The sequence below is a fragment of the Callithrix jacchus genome, chromosome X (genome assembly GCF_049354715.1).
Source record: "Callithrix jacchus isolate 240 chromosome X, calJac240_pri, whole genome shotgun sequence".
Classification (NCBI taxonomy): Eukaryota; Metazoa; Chordata; class Mammalia; order Primates; family Cebidae; genus Callithrix; species Callithrix jacchus.
Window position 1 is genome coordinate 131,523,029 of NC_133524.1, and position 24,602 is coordinate 131,547,630.

Consider the following 24,602-nt stretch of genomic DNA (forward strand, 5'->3'; position numbering starts at 1 on the left):
AAGAACTTTGAGCGGTGCTCCTGTGTGGAGGAGAGATGGCCAGACTTTTAAGTGTGTATCCTTGTACAGGCTGTGTCTCATTTATTGGCCGAATGATTAGGGACTTTGAGGACACATGATTGAAAATCTGTGACAAGGAGGTCCGGGGAAAAATATGTGGACAGACCTGTCCGAGTGGACTTTCAATGTGAAGATATTTGAGTCTCATGAGAGTTCTCACCAAAGGGTAACCTCAGCAGAGCAGAAGTTTAATAATCTGAAGGATAAGGTACCTATTATCTAGATATTAATCAGCCTCTCTCCCCAACACTTGTGTCACAGCCTCATGAGCTCACAAAGTGGCCAAAGTGACAGGGATAGAGATTATGATTCAGAGGCATGGACTTCCACTCACCAAGGCCAACCTGGCTACAGTCGATAGAGACATCAGACAGCCAAGGGTCCCTGGCTAAACTCCACTTTCAAGCCTAAAACGGCCTGAAGGTTGAAAAACCAGACTGCTGGTCCTGAATGAAACCCACAACCCAGAAAAAGAATTGTCACTGTTTGCTTGCCCTTTCCCAACTGAGTCTTTCTCATTAATGCTGCCGGGTACCCGGGGGAAGAGGGTAGAGCCATGGGAAAGTTGTGTCTCGTGCAGGAGTGGCAATGGGGAGCCTGGTCTCTTCGGTTTCTGTGTGATGGCACAGAAACAATCTGGGAGGTGGGGGCCTGTTAGCAGGATTCCCTCTCGCTTTGCTGAGAGTTCTTTCCTCCCTAATTTTCCTTTTCAACTGACACATTCCCCTCCTCACCCTGTAATGTGTGCGTGAACTTAATCTTTCCTGGTCATGTGACAAGAACTCAGTTTCAGCTGAACTAAGGAACAAAATTCTGTAACATAGTCATTGCTGAGTGTACAATCTGCCAGAAACAGACAGCAACACTGAGTCTCTTATATGGCACCTGTCTCCAGGGTGATCAGCTAGCCACCAGATGGCAGGTGCTTACATTGGACCACTTTCAATATAGAAGGGACAGGGCTGTCCATACTGACTATGGATTTTCATTTCCACCCACAGTAATTTGAGAAAATCAACATTTGTGCAGTTAGAAAAAATGCCTTATTTACCACCAGGGTATTCCACACAAGGCACTCACAGATAATAAAGTGTAGCGATGGGCCCACCCTCATAGGAATTCACTGGTCTTAATATTTATATTCCCTTATCCTCCATCAGCTTTTTTTTAAGGTGGTACTGTCTTACCCACATTGGCCTTGAACTCCAAATCAGGCTCCCGAACTGTCCCACATTATCTGAAGATGACTGGATCAACAGAACTGTGCAATGGACTTGTGGAACTCAGTTATAGTGCAAGCTAGGTGGCAATGTCTTGCAGATATGAGAAATCACTTAGGAAGCAGTGTTTGCTGTATATTTGCATCCAACACAGTTTGCTTTCTTTCCCATAGTCAGGATTCTTGGTCCTAGATTCAAGGGGTATAACTGGGGGTGTCTCTACTCATACTCTATACCCCAGTGACCCACTAGCAAAAACGTTTCCTATTCTCCTGACGTTAGGCTCTGCTGAACTAGAAGTCTTATTTCCAAAGGAAGAAATGCTTTCACCAAGGGACACAACAGTGATTCCATTGAAAAGACATTCATACTGCCAGCTGGCCATTTTGGTCTCTTCATCACTTTCCATCTAGAGGCAAAGGAGGGGGTCATCCACTGGCTTGGGATGATGAACCTGACGATCAAAGGGGGGGGATTAATTGCACTACACCAGGAGCTAAAAAGGAGTATGTCTGCTGTGTCTAGAGAGCTTCTTAGTCCTCCCATGTTTTCTGATTACACTTAATGGAAAAGTACAGCAACCCAATCCAGGCAGGTATCTAATGGTCCTTCAGACTGTACAGTGATGAAGGTTTGAGTCATCCTGCCAGGTCAAGCACCATGACCAGATGACATACTATCTCAGGGCAAAGGGAATGAAAAATGGGTAGTGAACGAAGGCAGTTATAAATACCGGCTACAACTATGCAGAAACCATGACCGTAATACTAAATACATTGGTGATTTCTCAACTCGTATCCCTCCTCAGGTGGAAGAATAAACCAACAAACAAACCACAAAAGTCTAGCTTTTACTAACAGAAATTTATTAAATTTCAAAAGCTCCATCTTTTCTTAGCTTCAGGAAGGGAATTTTCTTCACTTCAAAATTACAGGAAGCTTCAGCAATGACCTACTCCACTTTACAGCACATGTCCTTGTTTCTCCTTGGTATTTGCATTAACACAATTATTTTTTCTCATGTGCTTAACTTTGCTGAGATGGCAGTTGGAATCTACTTTTTTAGCACCTTCTTGAGTTGCTGAATTAAGGCAAAATTTTTAAGCCTGAATTGAAAGAGGTATTCCATTAACCACAGGATACCCACGGCATCTGTGATATGTAGGAGGTAGTAGTGGATACAAAACAGACTTTACAATGTACATGCAGATAGAAAATGCATGCTCATGGAAAATACAAACTAGAAAAAGACCAAGTGAGTCACCTGAGGGCCCACACCCACTCCCAGATTATGATAAATTTGGAAGGCTCCATGGCATTGGAAAAAGGGGTTAGAATAAGAAAATATCAACCTAAATGCTTGGGGAAATAGCATGAACTATGACTGAGGGCCAGGGATTAGGAAGAACAAGGCATGATTTGTTCCTGCTCCTGTCCCAAACTGGGCACAAGTGCTTAAAACAATAGAAGAGTTTCCTTTTGGCACCCACCTTGCTGCTTCCTTAATGGCAAATTTAACAAGTTGTTTCTTGACTTCCATAGATCCTTGTACTTCATCAAGCAAAATGAAAATTCTTTCATAATCTGAAGGTATTAAAAAGTTAGTATTTCTAAAATTATGAAAATGAAATATACTTCAATCTCATTGCATCCACTACTGCAGTATACATTTTTATGTGCACATACACAGTGTTTGTGTTTTGAATGCTTAAATCACATCAGTATATTACTAAGGAAACTATTGTGAAAACTAACAAGGAAAAACACCTAAGCAGATGTATTTGAAATTTTCAGTGAAATTAAATAGAAGCCCTGCTAAATTACAGACAGATCCGATTTAGCCAAACAATGAGCTCAAGGGGCAGCATAATTGAGTTCTAAATCATAGAATGGGAGACTTCTCAGGCTTTCATTGATAGACATTCTTGCACTACTTACTTTGCCCACACCTTCGAACTTCTTTCATCAATTGATGTTTTATATCATCATTAACTTTCTTTACCATAGCAGGAGATATTCGTGCTGTATTTGGCACAGTTTCCACCGGAGACCTTGCTGTGACTGGTGAATCACCTGCAGAGACACGGTAGTTTTGGGCTCCTACCACAAATTCGTTACTATCAGGTTTGTAAAGCAGCTTATCTTTGCTGAGACTAGTGCAGTTGTAAGACAAAGAATCTAATGTGTTGGGTTGCATACAATCTCCTGTCATATTTATAAGCTCTGGGGGAGCAGAATCTGACAGGAAGCCATCAGGTGGGGTCTGACCATTTTCTATCTCCTTCTGGATATCATGAATGACAGTAGCATCTGGAATCCAAATGGAAAAATTGAGCTGCGAGGTAAGTGCATTATGTCACTCCCACAGGTATATCCCTCGGAGGCTCAGTTTCGAGGAAGTTATGTCAGAAAGCAGGAGGATATACAAGGTGGCGATGCCAGACCCCTCGGACTGAGCTCAAAAAAGACAATACAACAAAACCACCTGCTTCCCTGCTGGACACTATGCATGCATACAGAAACCAAGTAGGACAGTACAACCAATACACAAACATACACAGATCCCTGCTACTCCTGGATGAAGCACCAGCTCCTGACAGATTACTACGCCATGGTGGAACCGCTGATGAGGAGTTATCAGGTGCTTGTTGGCCATTATTCGTCTTCTTCTCATGGACATTGTGAGAGATGGTGGCATCTGGAAAAAACATGTAGAGGCCGAGCTGTGAGGTTAAGTGCATAATGAGAGCCCCACAGGTATATCCCGCTCATGCTCAGTTTCTAGAAAATTATCCCATAAAGCATGAGTATATACCAGGTGGCAACCAGAGAACCCTGAAATTGAGGCAAGAAAAGATAATACAACAAAACCACCTTCTTCCCTTGATGACACTATGCCCGCATATGGAAATCAAGTAGGACACAACTTATAAGGAAACATACACAGATCCCTGGTACTCATGGCTAGGATGCTAGCCCCTGTCATATTAGGAAGTCCTGATGGAAGAGTTGACAAGAAGTTTTGAGTTGCTGGTTGGCCGTTTTTTATCTTCTCTTCATGAACATTGTGAGTGATGGAAGCATCTGGAAATCAAGTGAGGAGGAGGAGGTGTGAGGTACGTGCATTATGTGAAGCCCCAGGTATATTCCACTGAGGCTAAGTTTCAAGGAAATTATGCCATAAAGCAGGAGATGATGTGCCAGGTGACGATCTGAAAACCCTCAAACTAAGCTAACAAAAGATAATACAACAAAACCACCTTCTTCTCTTTATGACACTATGAATTCATATGGAAACCAAGTTGGAAGTACAACTAGTAAACAGATCCCTCGTAGTCTTGGCCATGATACCAGCTCCTGCCAAATTATTAAGCCCTGGTGTAACAGTGGGCAGGAAGTTATCAGGTGCTAGTTGGCTGTTTTTTATCTTCTTTTCACCGACATTGTGAGTGATGGTAGCATGTGGAAACCAAATGAAGAGGATGAGTTGTGAGAAAAATACATGATGTCAACCCTACGGGTATATTCCCGATGCTCAGTTTCTAGGAAATCATTGCATAAAGCAGGAGGACAGGCCAGGCGGTGTTCTGAAAACCCTAAATTCAGGTCACAAAAGATAATACAACAAAATTGCCTCCTCCCTTTCATGACACCATGCATGCATGTGGAAACCAAGGAGGACAATCCAACTTATAAGCTAACATATACAGATCATTGCTACTCATGGCTGGAATACCAGCTTTTGCCATGTTAATAAGCCCTGGTGGAACAGCTGACAAAATGTTATCAGGTGCTTGTTGGCCATTTTCCATCTTCTCTTCACGGACATTATGAGTGACAGTAGCAACTGGAAACCGAGAGAAGACGTCAAGCTGTGAGGTCAGTGCATTACAACAACCCTGCAGGTATATCCCTCTGATGCTCAGTTTTTAGAACATGATCTCATTAAGCAGAAGGATATACCAGGTGGCTATCTGAGACCTCCCAAAATGAGCTCACAAAAGATAATATAATAAAACGACCTTGTTTGATGTATGACCCTGCATGATTATGGAAACCAAGTAGGAAACCAAGCAGAAACAACCAGGAAACATACACTGAGCCCTGGTACTCATGGGTGGAGTACCAGCTCCTGATACATTAATAAGCCCTGGTGTAATGGATGACAAGAAGTTCTCAGGTGCTCTTTGACCATTGTTCATCTTCTCTCCATGGACATTGTGAGTGACTGCAGCATCTGGAAACCAAATGAAGAGGTTGAGCTGTAAGGTAAGTGTATTATGGTAACCCTACAGGTATATCCCTCTGACACTCAGTTTCTAGGAAAATATTTCATGCAGCAGGAGAGGATATGCTGGGTGGCGATCTGAGAACACTCAAATTGAGCTCACGAAAGAAGGTACAACTGAACAACCTCCTTCCCTTGATGACACTATGCATACATATGAAAACCAAGTGAGACATTCCAACTTATAAACAAACATACACAGATCCTTGGTACTCATGGCTGGAATACCAGCTGCTGCCATGTTAATACACCCTGGTGGAAAAGTTAACAAGATGTTACTGAATTGCAGTTGGGCATTTTCCATCCTCTCCTCACGGATGTTGTGAGGCGTGGTAGCATCTGGAAGCAAAATGACCAGGTCAAGCTGTGAAATAAATGCCTTATTTAAACACACAGGTATACTCTTATGATGCAGAGCTTCTAATAAATTATTGCATGGAGCAGGAGGACACGACGGCAGTGTTCTGAGACCCCTCAAATTGCACATAAGAAAGAGAATACAACAAAACCACTTTCTCCCATTTATGACACTATGAGCATATACTGAAATCAAATAGGAAAATCCAACTAATAAGAGAAGATACACAGTTGAATGGTACTCGTGGCCAGAAGAGCAGCTCCTGCCATACTAGTAAGCCCTGAAGGAACATTTGACTATATGTTATGCGATTGCGGATTTGCCATTTTCCATCCTCTCCTCATGGACATTGAGAATGACTATAGCATCTGAAAACCAAATGAAGAGGTTGAGCTGTGAGGTAAGTGCATTATTTCAACCCCACAGGTACATCCCTCTGATGCTGACTTTCTAGGAAATTATCAAAGAGAGCAGGTGTGGATATGCCAAGTTGCCCTCTGATACCCTTCCTATTGAGGCTAGGAAAGTATATACAACAAAATTACCCTCTACCATCCATGAAATTATGCCTGCTTAGGGAAAGCGAGTAGGACAGCACAAGTAAGAAGCAGACATACACAGATCTCTGGTCCTCCTGGATGAAATTCCAGCTGCTGCCATATTACCAAGCCCTGGTGGAGCAGTTGACAAGACGTTATCAGGTACCGGTTGGCTGTTACTTCTCTTCTCTTCACGGACGCTGTGCGTGACTGCAGCATCTGGAAACCAAATGAAATGGTTGAGCTGTGAGTTACTTGCATTATGTAAACCACACAGACATAGCCCTCAAATGCTCAGCATCTAGGAAATTATCACTTGGAGAAGGATATAGCAGGTAGCAATCTGAGAACCCTAAAATTCAGGCCAGGAAATTTAGTGCAACAACACTAGATTCTTTCCTCATGACACTGTGCATGCATATAGAAACCAAGTAGGACAGTATATCGAGTGAAGAAACATACACTGATCCCTGGTACTCATGGATGAAAAACCAGTTGCTCCCATATTAATAAGTGCTGGGGGAATAGTTGAGAAGATATTATTGGGTTCTGCTTCAGCATTTTTAATCATCTCCCCATGGACGTTGTGAGTGATGGTAGAATCTGGAAAGACAATGAAGACGTTAAGTTTTGATTTAAGCGCATTATGTCAGCCCACAGGTGTATCCCCCTGATGATCAGTTTCTAGGAAACTATTTCAAAAAGCCAGAGACAATATGCCAGATGGGCATCTGAGAACACTCAAATGTGCTCACGAAATATAATACAACAAAATCACCTTCTCCCTTTCAGGACACTAGTCATGCCTATGAAAACCAAGTAGGATCGTCCAAATGAATAAGCAAACATACACTGATCCCTGGTGCTCATGGCTGGGAGACCAGCTGTTGCCAAATAAGGAGGTCCTTGGAGAACAGTTGACAAGACGATATTAGGTGTTGGTTTCTTGTTTTCCATGTTCTCTTTGTGGACATTTTGAGTGATGGTAGCATCTGAAAATCAAATGAAGAGGTTGAGCTGTGATGAAAGTTTCTGGAAAACTATCAAAGAAATCAGGGTAGTATATGCCACGTGGCTATCTGATACCCCTGAAATTAATGCTACGAAAATATATACAACAAAAGTAACTTGTAGCATTCATCAAACTATGCCTCCTTAGGGAAATCAAGTAGGACAGTACAACTAAGAAGCAGATATACACAGACCTCTGGTCCTCCTGGATGAAATTCCAGCTGCTGCCGTATTACCAAGCCCTAGTGGAGCAGTTGACAAGACGTTATCAGGTACTGGTTGGCTGTTACTTCTCTTCTCTTCACGGACGCTGTGCGTGACTGCAGCATCTGGAAACCAAATGAAATGGTTGAGCTGTGAGTTACTTGCATTATGTAAACCACACAGGCATCGCCCTCAAATGCTCAGCGTCTAGGAAATTATCACCTGGAGAAGGATATACCAGGCAGCAATCTGAGAACCCTAAACTTGAGGCCAGGAAAGATAGTACAACAACACTAGATTCTTTCCTCATGACACTGTGCATGCATATAGAAACCAAGTAGGACAGTATATCGAGTGAACAAACATACACGGATCCCTGGTACTCATGGATGAAACACCAGCTGCTCCCATATTAATAAGTGCTGGGGGAATAGTTGAGAAGACATTATTGGGTTCTGCTTCAGCATTTTTAATCTTCTCCCCATGGACGTTGTGAGTGATGGTAGAATCTGGAAAGACAATGAAGACGTTAAGTTTTGAGTTAAGCGCATTATGTCAGCCCACAGGTGTATCCCCCTGATGATCAGTTTCTAGGAATCTATTTCAAAAAGCCAGAGACAATATGCCAGATGGGCATCTGAGAACACTCAAATGTACTCATGGAATATAATACAACAAATTCACTTTCTCCTATTCAGGACACTAGTCATGCCTATGAAAACCAAGTAGGATAGTCCAAATGAATACGCAAACATACACTGATCCCTGGTGCTCATGGCTGGGAGACCAGCTGTTGCCAAATAAGGAGGTCCTTGGAGAACAGTTGACAAGACGTTATTAGGTGTTGGTTGCTTGTTTTCCATGTTCTCTTTGTGGACATTTTGAGTGATGGTAGCATCTGAAAACCAAATGAAGAGGTTGAGCTGTGATGAAAGTGCATTATGTCAACCGCACAGGTATATCCCTCTGATCCTCAGTTTCTAGAAAACTATCAAAGAAATCAGGGTAGTATATGCCACGTGGCTATCTGATACCCCTCAAATTAATGCTAGGAAACTATATACAACAAAATTAACTTGTAGCATTCATCAAACTATGCCTCCTTAGGGAAATCAAGTAGGACAGTACAACTAAGAAGCAGATATACACAGACCTCCGGTCCTCCTGGATGAAATTCCAGCTACTGCCATATTACCAAGACCTGGTGGAGCAGCTGACCACACGTTGTCAGTTGCTAGTTGGATGTTATTTATCTTTACTTCATGGATATTGTGAGTGACTGCAGCATCTGGAAACCAACAGAAATGGCTGGGCTGTGAGGTAAGTGCATCCTGTGAACATCACAGGCATATCCCTCTGATGCTCAGTATCTAGGACATTATCTCATAAAGAAGAAGGACATACCAAGCAGCAGTCTGAGAAGCTTAGGATTGAGGCCACGAGGCAAAACTATCCAGGACATAGGAGTAGGCAAGGACTTTATGAACAAAACACCAAAGCATGGGCAACAAAATCCAAAATAGACAAATGGGACCTAATCAAACTCCACAGCTTCCGCACGGCAAAAGAAACAGTCACTAGAGTGGATCGGCAACCAACAGAATGGGAAAAAATTTTTGCAGTTTACCCATCTGACAAAGGGCTGATATCCAGAATTTACAAAGAACTCAAACGGATTTACAGGAAAAAAACAAACAAGCCCATTCAAAAGTGGGCAAAGGATATGAACAGACACTTTACGAAAGAAGACATATATGAGGCCAACAATCATATGAAAAAATGCTCATCGTCACTGGTCATCAGAGAGATGCAAATCAAAACCACATTGAGATACCATCTCACGCCAGTTAGAATGGCGATCATTAAAAAATCTGGAGACAACAGATGCTGGAGAGGATGTGGAGAAAAAGGAACACTTTTACACTGTTGGTGGGAGTGTAAATTAGTTCAACCATTGTGGAAGACAGTGTGGCGATTCCTCAAGGCCTTAGAAATAGAAATTCCATTTGACCCAGCAATCCCATTACTGGGTATATATCCAAAAGACTATAAATTGTTCTACTATAAGGACACATGTACACGAGTGTTCATTGCAGCACTGTTTACAATAGCAAAGACCTGGAATCAACCAAAATGCCCATTGATAATAGACTGGATTGGAAAAATGTGGCACATATACACCATGGAATATTATGCAGCAAACAGAAATGATGAGTTTGTATCGTTTGTAGGTACATGGATGAATCTGGGGAACGTCATCCTCAGCAAACTGACACAAGAACAGAAAATGAAACACCGCATATTCTCACTCATAGGCGGGTGATGAAAAATGAGAACACATGGACACAGAAAGGGGAGTACTAAACACTGGGGTCTATTGGGAGGAAAAGGGGAGGGCCAGTGGGAGGGGGAGGTGGGGAGGGATAGCCTGGGGAGAAATGCCAAATATGGGTGAAGGGGAGAAGGAAAGAAAAGCACACTGCCATGTGTGTTCCTACGCAACTGTCTTCCATGCTCTGCTCATGTACCCCAAAACCTAAAATCCAATAAAAAATTTAAAAAAAATGAAAAGATAGTACAAGAAAACTACATTCTTCCCTCATGACACTATGCACGCACATGGAAACCTAGTAGAATTGTAAACCAATTGCACAAAGGTACACTGATCCCTGGTGCTCATGGATGTCACAACAGCTGCTGCCATATTAATAAGTGCTGGGGGACTAGCTGGGAAGGTTTCATTGAGTGCTGCGTGGGCATTTTTAATCTTCCCTCACAAACATTGTGAGTGATCGCACTATATGGAAATGAAATGAAGGGGTTCAATGTTGAGGTATGTGCATTATGTTAACCCCACAGGTATATCCTCCTGGTGTTCACGTTCTAGAAAACTATTTCATAAAGCCATAGAGGACATGAAAACTATTTCATAAAGCCAGCAGGGGTGAATATGCTAAATGTGCATAAGATGCCCCTAAAATTGAGGCTTGGAAAGTATATACAACAAAATTAATTTGTAGTATTCATCAAACTATGCCTGTTTAGGGAAACCAAGTAGGACAGGAAAACTAAGAAGCAGACATACACACACCTCTGGTCCTCGTGGATGAAATTCCAGCTGCTGCCCTATGACCAAGACCTGGTGGAGCAGTTGAAAAGATGTTGTAAAGTGCTCGTTGGCCGTTATTTATCATCGCTTCACGGACGTTGTGAGTGACCGCAGCATCTGGAAACCAAATGCAGTGGTTGAGCTGTGCGTTATGTGCATTAAGTCAACCGCACAGGCATGCCCCTCGGATGCTCAGAATCGAGGAAATTATCTCATAAAGCAGAAGGACATACGAAGTAGCAGTCTGAGAACCGTAAATTTGAGGCCAGTAAAGATAGTACAACAACACTGTATTCTTCCCTCATGACACTACGCATGCATATAGAAATCAAGTAGGACAGTACGCCAAGTGAACAAACTTACACTGATCCCTGGTACTCATGGATGAAACACCCGCTGCTGCCATATTAATATGTGCTGGTGGAATAGTTGAGAAAACATTCTTGGGTGCCGTTTGGGCATTTTTAATCATCTCCTCATGGACATTGTGAGTGATGGTAGAATCTGGAAATGAAATCAGGACGTTCAGTCTTGCGTTATGTGTACTATGTCAACTCTACAGGTATATCCTCCTGATACTCAGTTTCTAGAAAACGATTTCAAAAAGCTGAAGAGGATATGCCAGATGGCGATCTGAGAGCACTCAAATGCAGCTCACTGAAGATAATACAATAAAACCACCTTCTCCCGTTCAGGACACTAGGCATGCCTATGAAAACCAAGTAGGATAGTCCAAATGAATAAGCAAACATACACTGATCCCTGGTGCTCATGGCTGGGAGACCAGCTGTTGCCAAATAAGGAAGTCCTTGGAGAACAGTTGACAAGACGTTATTAAGTGTTGGTTGGTTATTTTCCATCTTCTCTTTGCGGACATTTTGAGTGACGGTAGCATCTGAAAACCAAAGATGAGGTTGAGCTGTGAGGTAAGTACATTATGTCAACCACAGAGATATGTCCGTCTGATCCTCAGTTTCTAGGAAATTATCAAAGACAGCAGGGTTGCATATGCCATGTGGCTATCTGATACCCCTCAAATTGACGCTAGGAACGTGTATATGACAAAATTAACCTGTAGCATACATCGATCTATGCCTCCTTAGGGAAATCAAGTCGGACAGTACAACTAAGAAGCAGATCTACACAGACCTGTGGTTCTCGTGGATGACACTCCAGCCGCTGCCACATTACCAAGACCTAGTGGAGCAGCTGACAAGACGTTGTCAGGTAGTAGTTGGCCGTTATTTATCTTCGCTTCACGGACATTGTGAGTGACTGCAGCATCTGAAAACCAACAGAAATGGCTGGGCTGTGAGGTAAGTGCATTATGTCAACCACAGCATACCCCTCTGATGCTCAGTATCCAGAAAATTATCTCATAAAGAAGGACATACCAAGTAGCAGTCTGAGAACCTTAAGATTAAGGCCAGGAAAGATAGTACAACAAAATTACATTCTTCCCTCATGACACTATGCACGCATAATGAAACCTAGTAGGATAGTAAACCAATTGCATACGGGTACACTGATCCCTGTTGCTCATGGATGACACAACAGCTGCTGGCATATTAATAAGTGCTGGGGGACTAGCTGGGAAGATTTTATCAGGTACTGCTTGGGCATTTTTAATCTTCTTCTCACAGACATTGTGAGTGATCGTAGCATTTGGAAATGAAAAGAAGGGGTTCAGTGTTGAGGTATGTGCATTATGTTAACCCCACAGGTATATCCTCCTAATGCTCACTTCCTAGAAAACTATTTCATAAAGCCAGAGAGGATATGCCAGACGGCAATCTGAGAACACTCAAATGCAGCTCACGAAAGACAATACAACAAAATCACCTTCTCCCATTCAGGACACTAAGCATGCCTATGAAAACCAAGTAGGATAGTCCAAATGAATAAGCAAACATACACTGATCCCTGGTGCTCATGGCTGGGAGACCAGCTGTTGCCAAATAAGGAAGTCCTTGGAGAACAGATGACAAGACTTTATTAAGTGTTGGTTGGTTATTTTCCATCTTCTCTTTGCGGACATTTTGAGTGATGGTAGCATCTGAAAACCAAATGAAGAGGTTGAGCTGTAAGGTAAGTACATTATTTCAACCCCAGAGTTATATCCCTCTGATCCTCACTTTCTAGGAAATTATCAAAGAAACCAGGGTAGGATATGCCACGTGGCTCTCTGATAACCCTCAAATTGATGCTAGGAAACTATATCCAACAAAATTAACTTGTAGCATTCATCAAACAATGCCTCCTTAGGGAATCCCAGTAGGACGGTCCAACTAAGAAGCAGACATACATAGATCTCTGGTCTTCGTGGATGAAATTACAGCTGCTGCCAAATTACCAAGCCCTGGTGGAGCAGTTGACAATATGCTATCAGGTGCTAGTTGGATATTATTTATCTTTGCTTCATAGACGTTGTGAGTGATCGCAGCATCTGGAAACCAAATGAAGTGGTTGAGCTGTGTGTTTCATGCATTATGTCAACCGCACAGGCATACGCCTCTGATATTCAGTATCGAGGAAATTAACTCATAAAGAAGGACATACCAAGGAGCAGTCTGAGAACCGTAAAGTTGAGGCCAGTAAAGATAGTACAAAAACACTGTATTCTTCCCTCATGACACTGCACATGCATATAGAAATCAAGTAGGACAGTACGCCAAGTGAGCTAACTTACAATGATCCCTGGTACTCATGGACGAAACACCCGCTGCTGCCATATTAATATGTGCTGGTGGAATTGCTGAGAAAACATTATTGGGTGGTGTTTGTGCATTTTTAATCTTCTCCTCATGGACATTGTGAGTGATGGTAGAATCTGGAAATGAAATCAGGAGTTTTGGTTTTGAGTTATGTGTACTAGGTCAACTCTACAGTCATATCCCCCTGATACTCAGTTTGTAGAAAACGATTTCATAAAGCTGAAGAGGATATGCCAGATGGCTATCTGAGAACATTCAAATGCAGCTCACAGAATATAATACAACAAAATCACCTTCTCCCGTTCAGGACACTAGGCATCCCTATGAAAACCAAGTAGGATAGTCCAAATGAATAAGCAAACATACACTGATCCCTGGTGCTCATGGCTGGGAGACCAGCTGTTGCCAAATAAGGAAGACCTTGGAGAACAGTTGACAAGACGTTATTAGGTGTTGGTTGGTTATTTTCCATCTTCTCTTTGCGGACATTTTGAGTGATGGTAGCATCTGAAAACCAAATGAAGAGGTTGAGCTGTAAGGTAAGTATATTATGTCAACCCCAGAGGTATATCCGTCTGATCCTCAGTTTCTAGGAAATTATCAAAGACAGCAGGGTTGGATATGCCCTGTGACTATCTGATACCCCTCAAATTGATGCTAGGAAAGTGTATACAATAAAATTAACTTGTAGCATTCATGGATCTATGCCTCCTTAGGGAAATCAAGTAGGACGGTAAGACAAACAGCAGACCTACATAGACCTGTGTTCCACGTGGATGAAATTCCAGCTGCTGCCATATTACCAAGACCTGGTGGAGCAGCTGACAAGACGTTGTCAGGTGCTAGTTGGCTGTTATTTATCTTCGCTTCACGGACATTGTGAGTGACTGCAGCATCTGGAAACCAACAAAAAAGGCTGGGCTGTGAGGTAAGTGCATTATGTCAACCACAGCATACCCCTCTGATGCTCAGTATCCAGGAAATTATCTCATAAAGAAGTGGGACATACCAAGTAGCACTCTGAGAAACTTAAGATTCAGGCCAGGAAAGATAGTACAACAAAACTACATTCTTCCCTCATGACACTATGCACGCATATGGAAACCTAGTAGGATACTAAACCAATTGCTCAAAGGTACACTGATCCCTGTTGCTCAAGGATGACACAACAGTTGCTGCCATATTAATAAGTGCTGGGGAACTAGCTGGGAAGCTAGCTGGGAAGCTTTTATCGGGTACTGCTTGGGCATTTTTAATCTTCTTCTCACAAACATTGTGAAAGATCATACCATCTGGAAATTAAATAAAGGGGTTCAGTTTTGAGTTATGTGCATTATGTTAACCCCACAGGTATATTTTCCTGATGCTCACTTTCTAGAAAACTATTTCAGGAAGCCAGAGAGGATATGCCAGGTGGCGATCTGAGAACACTCAAATGCAGCTCACGAAAGACAATACAACAAAATCACCTTCTCCCTTTCAGGACACTAGGCATGCCTATGAAAACCAGGTAGGATAGTCCAAATGAATAAGCAAACATACACTGATCCCTGGTGCTCATGGCTGGGAGACCAGCTGTTGCCAAATAAGGAAGTCCTTGGAGAACAGTTGACAAGGCGTTATTAAGTGTTGGTTGGTTATTTTCCATCTTCTCTTTGCAGACATTTTGAGTGATGGTAGCATCTGAAAACCAAATGAAGAGGTTGAGCTTTGATGGAAGTGCAGTGTGTCAACCCCAGAGGTATATCCCTCTGATCCTCACTTTCTAGGAAATTATAAAAGAATCCAGGGGTTGATATGTCACGTAGCCGTGATACCCCTCAAATTGATGCTAGGAAACTATATCCAAGAAAACTAACTTGTAGCATTCATCAAACAATGCCTCCTTAGGGAAACCAAGTAGGACAGTACAACTAAGAAGCAGACATACACAGATCTCCGGTCCTCGTAGATGAAAGTCCAGCTGCTGCCATATTAGCAAGACCTGGTGGAGCAGTTGACAAGAGGTTATCAGGTGCTGATTGGCCGTTATTTATCTTCTCTTCAAGGATTGCATGAGTGACTGCAGCATCTGGAAACCAAATGAAGTGGTTGAGCTGTGTGTTTCATGCATTATGTCAACCGCACAGGCATACCGCTCGGATGCTCGGTATCGAGGAAATTATCTCATAAAGAAAAAAGACATACCAAGTAGCAGTCTGAGAACCGTAAAGTTGAGGCCAGTAAAGATAGTACAACAACACTGTATTCTTCCCTCATGGCACTACGCATGCATATAGAAACCAAGTAGGACAGTACGCCAAGTGAGCTAACTTACACTGATTCCTGGTACTCATAGAAGAAACACCCGCTGCTGCCATATTAACACGTGCTGGTGGAATACCTGAGAAGACATTATTGGGTGCCGTTTGGGCATTTTTAATCTCCTCATGGACATTGTGAGTGATGGTAGAATCTGGAAATGAAATCAGGAGGTTTAGTTTTGAGTTATGTGTACTATGTCAACTCTACAGGCATATCCTCCTGATACTCAGTTTCTAGAAAACTATTTCATAAAGCTTAAGAGGATATGCTAGATGGTGATCTGAGAACATTCAAATGCAGCTCATGAATGAGAACACAACAAAATCACCTTCTCCCATTCAGGACACTAGGCATGCCTATGAAAACGAAGTAGGATAGTATAAATTAATAAGCAAACATACACTGACCCCTGGTGCTCATGGCTGGGAGACCAGCTGTTGCCAAATAAAGATGTTCTGGTAGAACAGTTGATAAGACGTTATTAGGTGTTGGTTGTGTATTTCTCATCTTCTCTTTGTGGACATTTTGAGTGACAGTAGCACCTGAAAACCAAATGAAGAGTTTGAGCTGTGAGGTAAGTACATTATTCAACCCCAGAGGTATATCCCTCTGATCCTCACTTTCTAGGAAATTATCAAAGAATCCAGGGGTGAATATGCCAAGTGAAACATCTGATACCCCTCAAATTGAGGCTAGGAAAGTACATACAACAAAATTAACTTGTAGCATTCATCAAACTATGCCTCCTTAGGGAAACCAAGTAGGACAGTACAACTAAGAAGCAGACATACACAGACCTGTGGTCCTCGTGGATGAAATTCCAGCTGCCGCCATATTACCAAGACCTGCTGGAGCAGCTGACGAGACGTTGTGAGGTGCTAGTTGGCCATTATTTACCTTTGCTTCAGGGATATTGTGAGTGACTGCAGCATCTGGAAACCGAATGAAGTGGTTGAGCTGTGAGGTAAGTGCTTATCTCACTGCCACATGTATGTTTTTCTGACAAAGAGATTTAAGCAATTGTTCCATCACACAAGAGGCTGTATCAGGTGGCGATCTGAGACCCTTCAAATTTAGGTCGGAAAAGATAATACAACCAAAGCACCTTTTTTCCTGCATGATACTGCATGTTTATGGAAACCAAGTAGGACAACGTAGTTAGTAAATGAACATGCAGAGATCCCTGGTACTCAGGGGTTGAATACCTGCTTCTGTGAAGTTCCTAAGCCCTGCTGTAATAGTTGACAAGAATTCATGAGGTGTTGTTTTGTCACTTTTTATCTTTTCTTCACAGACATTTTGAGCAATGGTAAAACCTGCAAACCACATGAAGAGTTTCAGCTGTGAGCTAAGTGCATTATATCAGCCCTATAGGTCTATCTCTCTGACGCTCAGTTTCTAGGAAATTATCTAATAAAGCAGGGGAGGATATGCCAGGTGGCCCTGTGAGAACCCTCCAATTGATCCCAAGAAAGTATATGCTATAAAACCACCTTCTACCTTTCATGAAATATGCAATCATATGGAAACCAGTGATGACACTACAACTAATTAAGAGACATACACAGATCCCTGGTACTCATGCATGGAAGAGCAGCTGCGACCATAAGACCAAGCAGTGGTGGAACAGGTGACATGAGATTACCAGTTTGGGATGGGCCATTTTCCATCTTCTCTTCATGTACATTGTGAGAGATGGTACCATCTGGAAACCAAAGGAAGATTTTGAGCTTGAAGTAAGTGAATTACGTCAATGCCACCGGTATATCCCACTGATGATCAGTTTCTAGGAAATTATCCCATAAAGCAAAAGAACACATCAAATGATGATCTGCGGCTCCTCAAATTGAGGCCAAGGAAGACAATTCACAAAACAACCTTCTTCCCTTCATGGCACTATGCCTGCATATGGAAAACAAGGAGGACAGTACAAGTAAAAAATGAACATACACAGATCCCTGGTACTCATTGCTGGAATACCAGCTCCTGCCATATTATTAAACCATGCTAGAATATTTGGCCAGACGTTATCCTGTTGTGGTTGGTCATTTTCCATCCTCTGTTCATGGACATTGTGACTGACGGTGGCATCTGGAAAACAAATGAAGAGGTCAAGATAGGAGTAGGTGCATTATGCCGCCCCCACAGGTATATCCCTCTGATGTTCAGCTCCTGAGAAATTTTTGCACAAATCAAGATGACAAGAGCGGCATCTGGGACCCCTCAAACTGATATCAAGAAAGATAATACAACAAGATCTCCATCTCCGCTTCCTGACAATATACATGCATATGGAAACAAAGTAGGAAAATCCAACAAAAAAGTGAACATACACAGACCATCAGTACTCGTGGCTGGAATAGCAGCTCCTGCCACATTAGTAAGTCCTATTGGAGCAGTTGATGAGATGTTGCCATGTTGGGGTTCGCCCTTTTCCATCTTCTCCTTAAGGACATTATAAATTTCGGTAGCATCTGGAAACCAAATGAAGAGCTGTGAGTAAGTGTATTATGGTAACTCCACAGGTATATCTGTGCTCAGTTTCTAGGAAATTATCTCATAAACCAGAGGATATACCAGGTTGCCATCTGAGACCCCTGAAATGGAGGCCTGGAAACATAGTATAACACAACCACCTCCTACCTTTTTTGACACTATACATGCATATGGAAACCAAGTAGGACAGTAACACTAACAAACAAACTTACCCAAATCCCTGGTACTCATGGATGAAATACCAGCGCCTGCCATATTAATAAGTCCTGGCTGAAGTGTCAACAACACGTTGTCAGGTGCTGGTAGGACATATTCCATCTTCTGTTCATGGACGCTGTGAGTGATGGTAGCGTCTGGAAATCAAAGGAAGAGGTTGAGCTGTGAGGTAAGTGCATTAGGCCAAACCATAAGTATATCCCTCTGATGCTCACTTTCCATGAAATTATTTCATAAAGCAGGAGGATATATAAGGTGGTGTATATATCTGGGGCCCCTCAGATTTAGTTCAGAAAATATAATACAACAAAACCACCTGCTTCCCTTCAGAAGGCACTACGCATGCATATGAAAAGCAAGTAGGACAGTACAACTTATAAGCGGACATATAGCGATCTCTGGGACTCATGGCCGGAATAGCAGTTGCTACCATATTACAAAGCCCTGTGGAATCAGTTGACAATACGTTACCAGGTTGGGGCTGGCCATTTTTCCTTCTCTCTTCATTGATATTGTGAGTGACGGTAGCATCTGGAAACCAAATGAAGAGTTCAAGCTCTGAGGAAAGTGCATTATGTCAACCCCACAGGTATATCCCTCTGGTGGTCAGTTTCTATGAAATTAACCCATAAAGCAGGACATATCAGGTGGAAAATGAGACGCCAGAAATTCAGACCAGAAACAATAATAAAACAAAACGACTGTCTTCCCTGCATGTCACTGCATGCATACGGAAACCCAGTAGGACAGTATAACTACTAAACAAACATATGCTGATCCCCAGTACTCAGGGGTGGAATACCAGCCCCTGTGAAATTTATAAGCCCTTCTATAACGGTTGACAGGGATCTATCAGGTGCCATTTGTTCCTTTTTTATCTTCTCTTCATAGACATTCTGAGTAACAGTTGAATCTGGAAACCAAAGGAAAAGGTTGAGCTGTGATGTAAATGCATTATGTCAGTCCCACAGGTGTATCCCTCTGATGCTGAGTTTCTACGAAATTATCTAAGAAACAGGGTAGGATATGGCTGGGCACGGTGGCTCAAGTCTGTAATCCCAGCACTTTGGAAGGCTGAGGCGGGTGGATCTCGAGGTCAGAGACCAAGACCATCCTGGCCGACACGGTGAAACCCTGTCTCTACTAAAAATACAAATATTAGCTGGGCGTGGTGGTGCATGCCTGTTATCCCAGCTACTCAGGAGGCTGAGGCAGGAGAATCACTTGAACCCGGGAGGTGGAGATTGCAGCGACCGAGATAGCATCACTGCGCTCCAGCCTGGGTGAGAAAGTGAGAATCAGTTTTGAAAGAAAAAAGAAAAAAGAGAGAGAGAGAGAAAGAAAAAAAGAGAGATAAAGGGAGGAAGGGAGGGAGGGAGGGAGGAAGGACGGATGGAAGGATGATATGCGGCCATCTGAGACCCCTCAAATTGAGAGTAGGAAAGAAAATACAACAAAACCGACTTCTACCATTCATGAACATATGCATGTTAGGGAAACCAACTATTCAGTACTACTAATTAAAAGACATACACAGATCCCTGATACTCATGGATGGAATACCAGCTGCAGTCATATGACCAAGGCATAGTGGAACAGTTGACAAGACTTTATCAGTTTGGGGTTGGCCATTTTCCATCTTCTGTTCATGGACATTTTGAGTGACAGTAGCATCTGAAAACCAAACAAAGAGGTTGAGCTGTGAGGTAAGTGCATTATGACAACCTCACTGGTATATCCCTCTGATCTTTCTAGGAAATTATCTGATAAAGCAGGAGCAGACATCATATGATTCGAGTTCCATCAAATTGAGGTCGGGAAAGATAATTCCCCAAAACCACCTTCTTCTCTTCATCATATTGCGCATGCATATGGAATCGTAGTAGGATACTACATCTAATAAACAAACATACACACATCTCTGGTACTCATCACTAGAATACCAGCTCCTGTCATATAAATCTGCTGTGACCGAGCATTTGACAAGACACTATCTGGTTGCAGTTGACCATTTTCCATCCTTTCTTCACGGATATTGTGATTGACGGTAGTATGTGGAAACCAAGTGAAGAGGTTGAGCTCTGAAGTAAGTGCATTATGTCAACCCCACAGGAATATCCCTCTGATGCTCAGTTTCTAGAAAATTATCTAAAAAATCAGGAGAGAATATGCCAGGTGGCCATGTGATATCCCCCAAATGGAGGCTAGGAAAGAATATGAAACAAAACCACCTTCTACCGTTCATGAAAATATGCCTGCTTATGGAAATCAGGTAGGATCGTACAATAAAGAAGCAGAGATACACAGATCTCTGGTCCTCGTGGATGAAATTCTAGGGGCTGCCAAATTACCAAGACCTGGTGGAGCAGTTGAAAAGACGGTATGAGGTGCTGGTTGGCCGTTATTCATCTTCTCTTCATGGATGTTGTGAGTCACCGCAGCATCTGGAAACCAAATGAAGTGGTTGAGCTGTGTGTTATGTGCATTACGTCAACTGCACAGGCATACCCCTCGGATGCTCAGTATCTAGGAAATTATCTCATAAAGGAGGAGGACATACCAGTTAGCAATTTCAGAACCCTAAAATTGAGGCCAGAAAAGATAATACAACCAAATTACCATCTTCCCTCATGACGCCATGAATGTATACGGAAACCAAATAGGACAGTACAACAAGTGAACAAACTTACACTGATCACCGAAACCCAGGGATGAAATACCAGCTGCTGTAATATTAATAAGCGCTGATGGAACAGTTGGAAAGACATTATCGGGTGTTGGTTGGCCATTTTTAACCTTTTCTTCACAGACATTGTGAGTGATGCTAGCATCTGGAAACCAAATGAAGAGGCTCAGTTGCAAGATAGGTGTGTTTTGTCCCATCATCCCGGTGAGACAGCTATGTATCAATCAGTTTCTATGGAATTATTCATTTCACGAAACAGAAGGACTTACCACATTGAAACACATATCAGGTCAGATTACACAATAAAACTACGTATGTATCTCTTGGCATAACGATGGTATGTAGTAAGTACGACAGTAGAATAAACATTCACAGATTTCTTGCACTCATCATTTTGCATCATCTTGCTGCCCTTTGCAATTCTCATTTGATATCGCTTTTATAGTTCACCTATACATGCCATGCTGTGCGCAGCAGGAAAGCCAGACTAAGTGAGGCCTTGTTGACTTGCCTCCTTTCTACATCATATAATCTGAGAAAATAGAGGTGGCTATTGGAGTTGAACACTCTTATCTCCACTCCATTGTCACACATCCCTAGTTTTTACGTGATTCTACAGATCCTCCCCTTTTGTCTGGAAAAGTAACATTCTTTTTACTCCAGGTCTGTCACCTCTTTCATTTATTCATTGTCTGTGGCAGGCGGCATGCCAGGAGCTGGGGATCAGCAGTAAAGAGGACGGAGAGCAACGGTCCCTGCCTTTGTGGGACTCATATCCCCATGGGGCAGTCGGACAGGACATACACAATGAGCAAATGAAACAAGTAGCATTGGGCTGGTGTCGGGGAAGTAGTCCACATGCCTGAGGGAGACAGCAGCAGAGGGAGCCTCAGGGGCTCTGGCTCCTTGGGCAGAGCAATCTGAAGAAGTGCCATTGGACAGGGCTTGGAGGAAAAAGCAGAGCCTTCTGTGCAGAGGCAGAGGGAGAGTTCCAGACTGCGGTGAGGCCAAGGGTAGGGGCTGGAGTGGGAATGGACTGGGCACTACAGGGTGTTAGACAGAGGCAAAGAGAGCCAGGAGAAAATGGATGGGACCCTTGTTAGGAGAGGGACAGTTGAGGATGGGATTTTAGGAGGGAAATGGCATGCTGACCTAATTTTCTAGCCACAGGGTTAGAGAGTATGCTACAGATGAGGGAAGATTAGAAAGAGAGCTAAGAAGATGTTGTACTACCTTGGTCAGCGATCACGGCAGTGTGCACTGGAGTGATAGCGGGAAATGGTGGGATGCACAGTTTATACTGGGCATTGACTGCTGAACTTCATAAGAGATTGGAAATGAGAGAATAATAAAAGAATCATAAGAGAAATCATAAGTGACTTTAAGTATTTTGGGGTGCCCTACTAAGTAAAAGTATACCAGGGATGTGCAGGAGGGGTTAGGCAACCGACTATGGGAGCGGAATGCTGCCAACTCTTCCTGATTCTGGTTCAGTGACCTTATGTCGACAGCTTGAACTAGGCCATGGTGGGATTATTTGTACCGTGGACAGCTGAAAACTCTAAAACCAGGACTTCTGAAACCCCCATACCTGTGAACAGCTGCTTGTTACACCTTTGTGGATGTTTCACCTAATGGACAGTGTCTTTAACTGAAACAGTGAAGGCTGTGAGTAAAGTATTTTTGGAGAGAGGGAGGTCAGAAATTTGAACTTGCAGAGCTGGTTGAAATGTAGATGCCTATTAGACACCCTATAGAGATACTACACGTGTAGTTGTTTATGAGTTTGGATTTCAGGAGCAAGTCGTAGCCTAGAAGTTTAATGGTGACAGTTCTTGTAGTGTGAATCATTTAAAATTCTAAGACAGCATGACATCACATATGGAGATAGGATATTGAAGAGAAGAGAGGCTAGGATCAAGTTTTGGTGCCCTGAAATATTTAGAGGTAGGAAGCAAGAGGAGAAAAACAAAAAAGGAGAAGGAAAACGAGCCCTTAGTAACAGAGTAAGAAATCCAGGTGTCTGGGGACCCAAGAAGTTTTCCGTGCAGGAGGGCGTAAACAACTGTGTCACATGCTGCTGAGGAATTGATGTCAAAGTGCAGCAAACATGGCGACCTCGATGGCACTATTTTCATTGGAGTAGACTAAGAAGAAGCCATACTGCACTGGGTTAGAGAGGAGTGTGTGGTCAGGCGGAAAGTGAGCAGACCTGTCCTCTTGTTGTGCCCACCACCTCCTTCTGCCTCAGGAACCTGCTTTATTCATCTCACGATTGCAGCAACTGCAAATTGTTGCACCTAATTAGAACCTTGCACTTCCACTTCCAAATGTGCTCATATCTGTTCATCCTTCAAGGACAAGGCCACAAATGTCCTTTGACACGATTGAAGCCCAAATATTGGATTCCCCCTCAGCTTCCTGTTGGTGTAACCACAGGGACGTACCCTGCATTGTCGTAGAATAATAGCGTCTCTTGGATTTTCTGGAACGTCTCCTTTTCCTTTGATGCCTTCTTGCAGCCGGATTTACTTTGTCACTCCTCATTTGCTGAAAAACATCGGTGAACATATTCCATTAAAGACAGATACAACCATTGCAAAGTCACAGTCTTCATATGCATACACAGCCATGCATTTATATCATTAAGTTTTAGCCAAAGGTCAAAGATTCATCATCACACACGGTGCTCCCAGAAAAGGCAAGCCAACTATAATGTAGTTTCAGTGAAACAAGCGAAGGCAAAATACAAGGTGTTTTCCAAAGTCAAACATGGTACAGTCATGATTAATCGGAGTGCTTGGGGAATGAGTGGCTTTCATCAACCAAGGCAAGAAACATGCTTATCTCTCTAATGTAGTACACATAATTGTCTCTCAGCCCTTGTTAGGGGACAAATAATAGCAAATACCGTTTTTATTTTTTAGTTGTTGAAAGTTACTTATTAACTAATACTGATTAATATATTATTAGATAATATAGGTAGACAGTGAAAGGTAGCATCGATTGAAAAGGTAAATTTTCCCACCTCCAACCTTATGGAGACTCAAATATGTTCATTTTGGAGCCAGGCAGGGGCAGGATGTGCTTTGAAATACTGGTGGTAAATAAAACATGAAATTGAAGGATATACTAGGTTAACTAAAAGGTCCTGCCATCAATAGATATGCTCCTGCCTACTTAAAAAGTACTATTTGGCACTATTTCTACTGAAACTATATAAAAAAATTGAAAAGGAGGGACTCCTACTACATTTTAGGAGACCAGCATCATCCGGATACCAAAATCTGGCAGAGATACAGCAACAACAAACACTTCAGGCTGGTGTTCCTGATGAGCAATGACACAAAAATCCTTAATAAAATACTGGCCAACTGAATCGAGCAGCACATCAAAAA

General features: G+C 42.6%; 1 protein-coding gene across 1 annotated transcript; it reads right to left on the reverse strand.

The window, feature by feature from the left end:
• Nucleotides 1–2,241: 2,241 nt before the first annotated feature.
• On the reverse strand, nt 2,242–23,775 carry LOC100400178 (uncharacterized). The gene is given in 28 exon segments (XM_078363043.1): nt 2,242–2,339; nt 2,342–2,385; nt 2,770–2,863; nt 3,218–3,352; nt 3,837–3,977; nt 6,543–6,683; nt 11,152–11,292; nt 11,543–11,683; nt 12,704–12,844; nt 13,094–13,234; nt 13,478–13,618; nt 13,869–14,009; nt 14,258–14,398; nt 15,045–15,185; nt 15,433–15,573; nt 15,820–15,957; nt 16,208–16,348; nt 16,598–16,738; nt 17,012–17,122; nt 17,452–17,511; nt 17,757–17,897; nt 18,140–18,280; nt 18,515–18,655; nt 18,990–19,049; nt 20,052–20,192; nt 20,870–20,962; nt 21,209–21,349; nt 23,652–23,775. Coding segments are annotated over 28 exon segments (3,495 nt in total).
• Between the last annotated feature and the right edge of the window lie 827 nt (nt 23,776–24,602).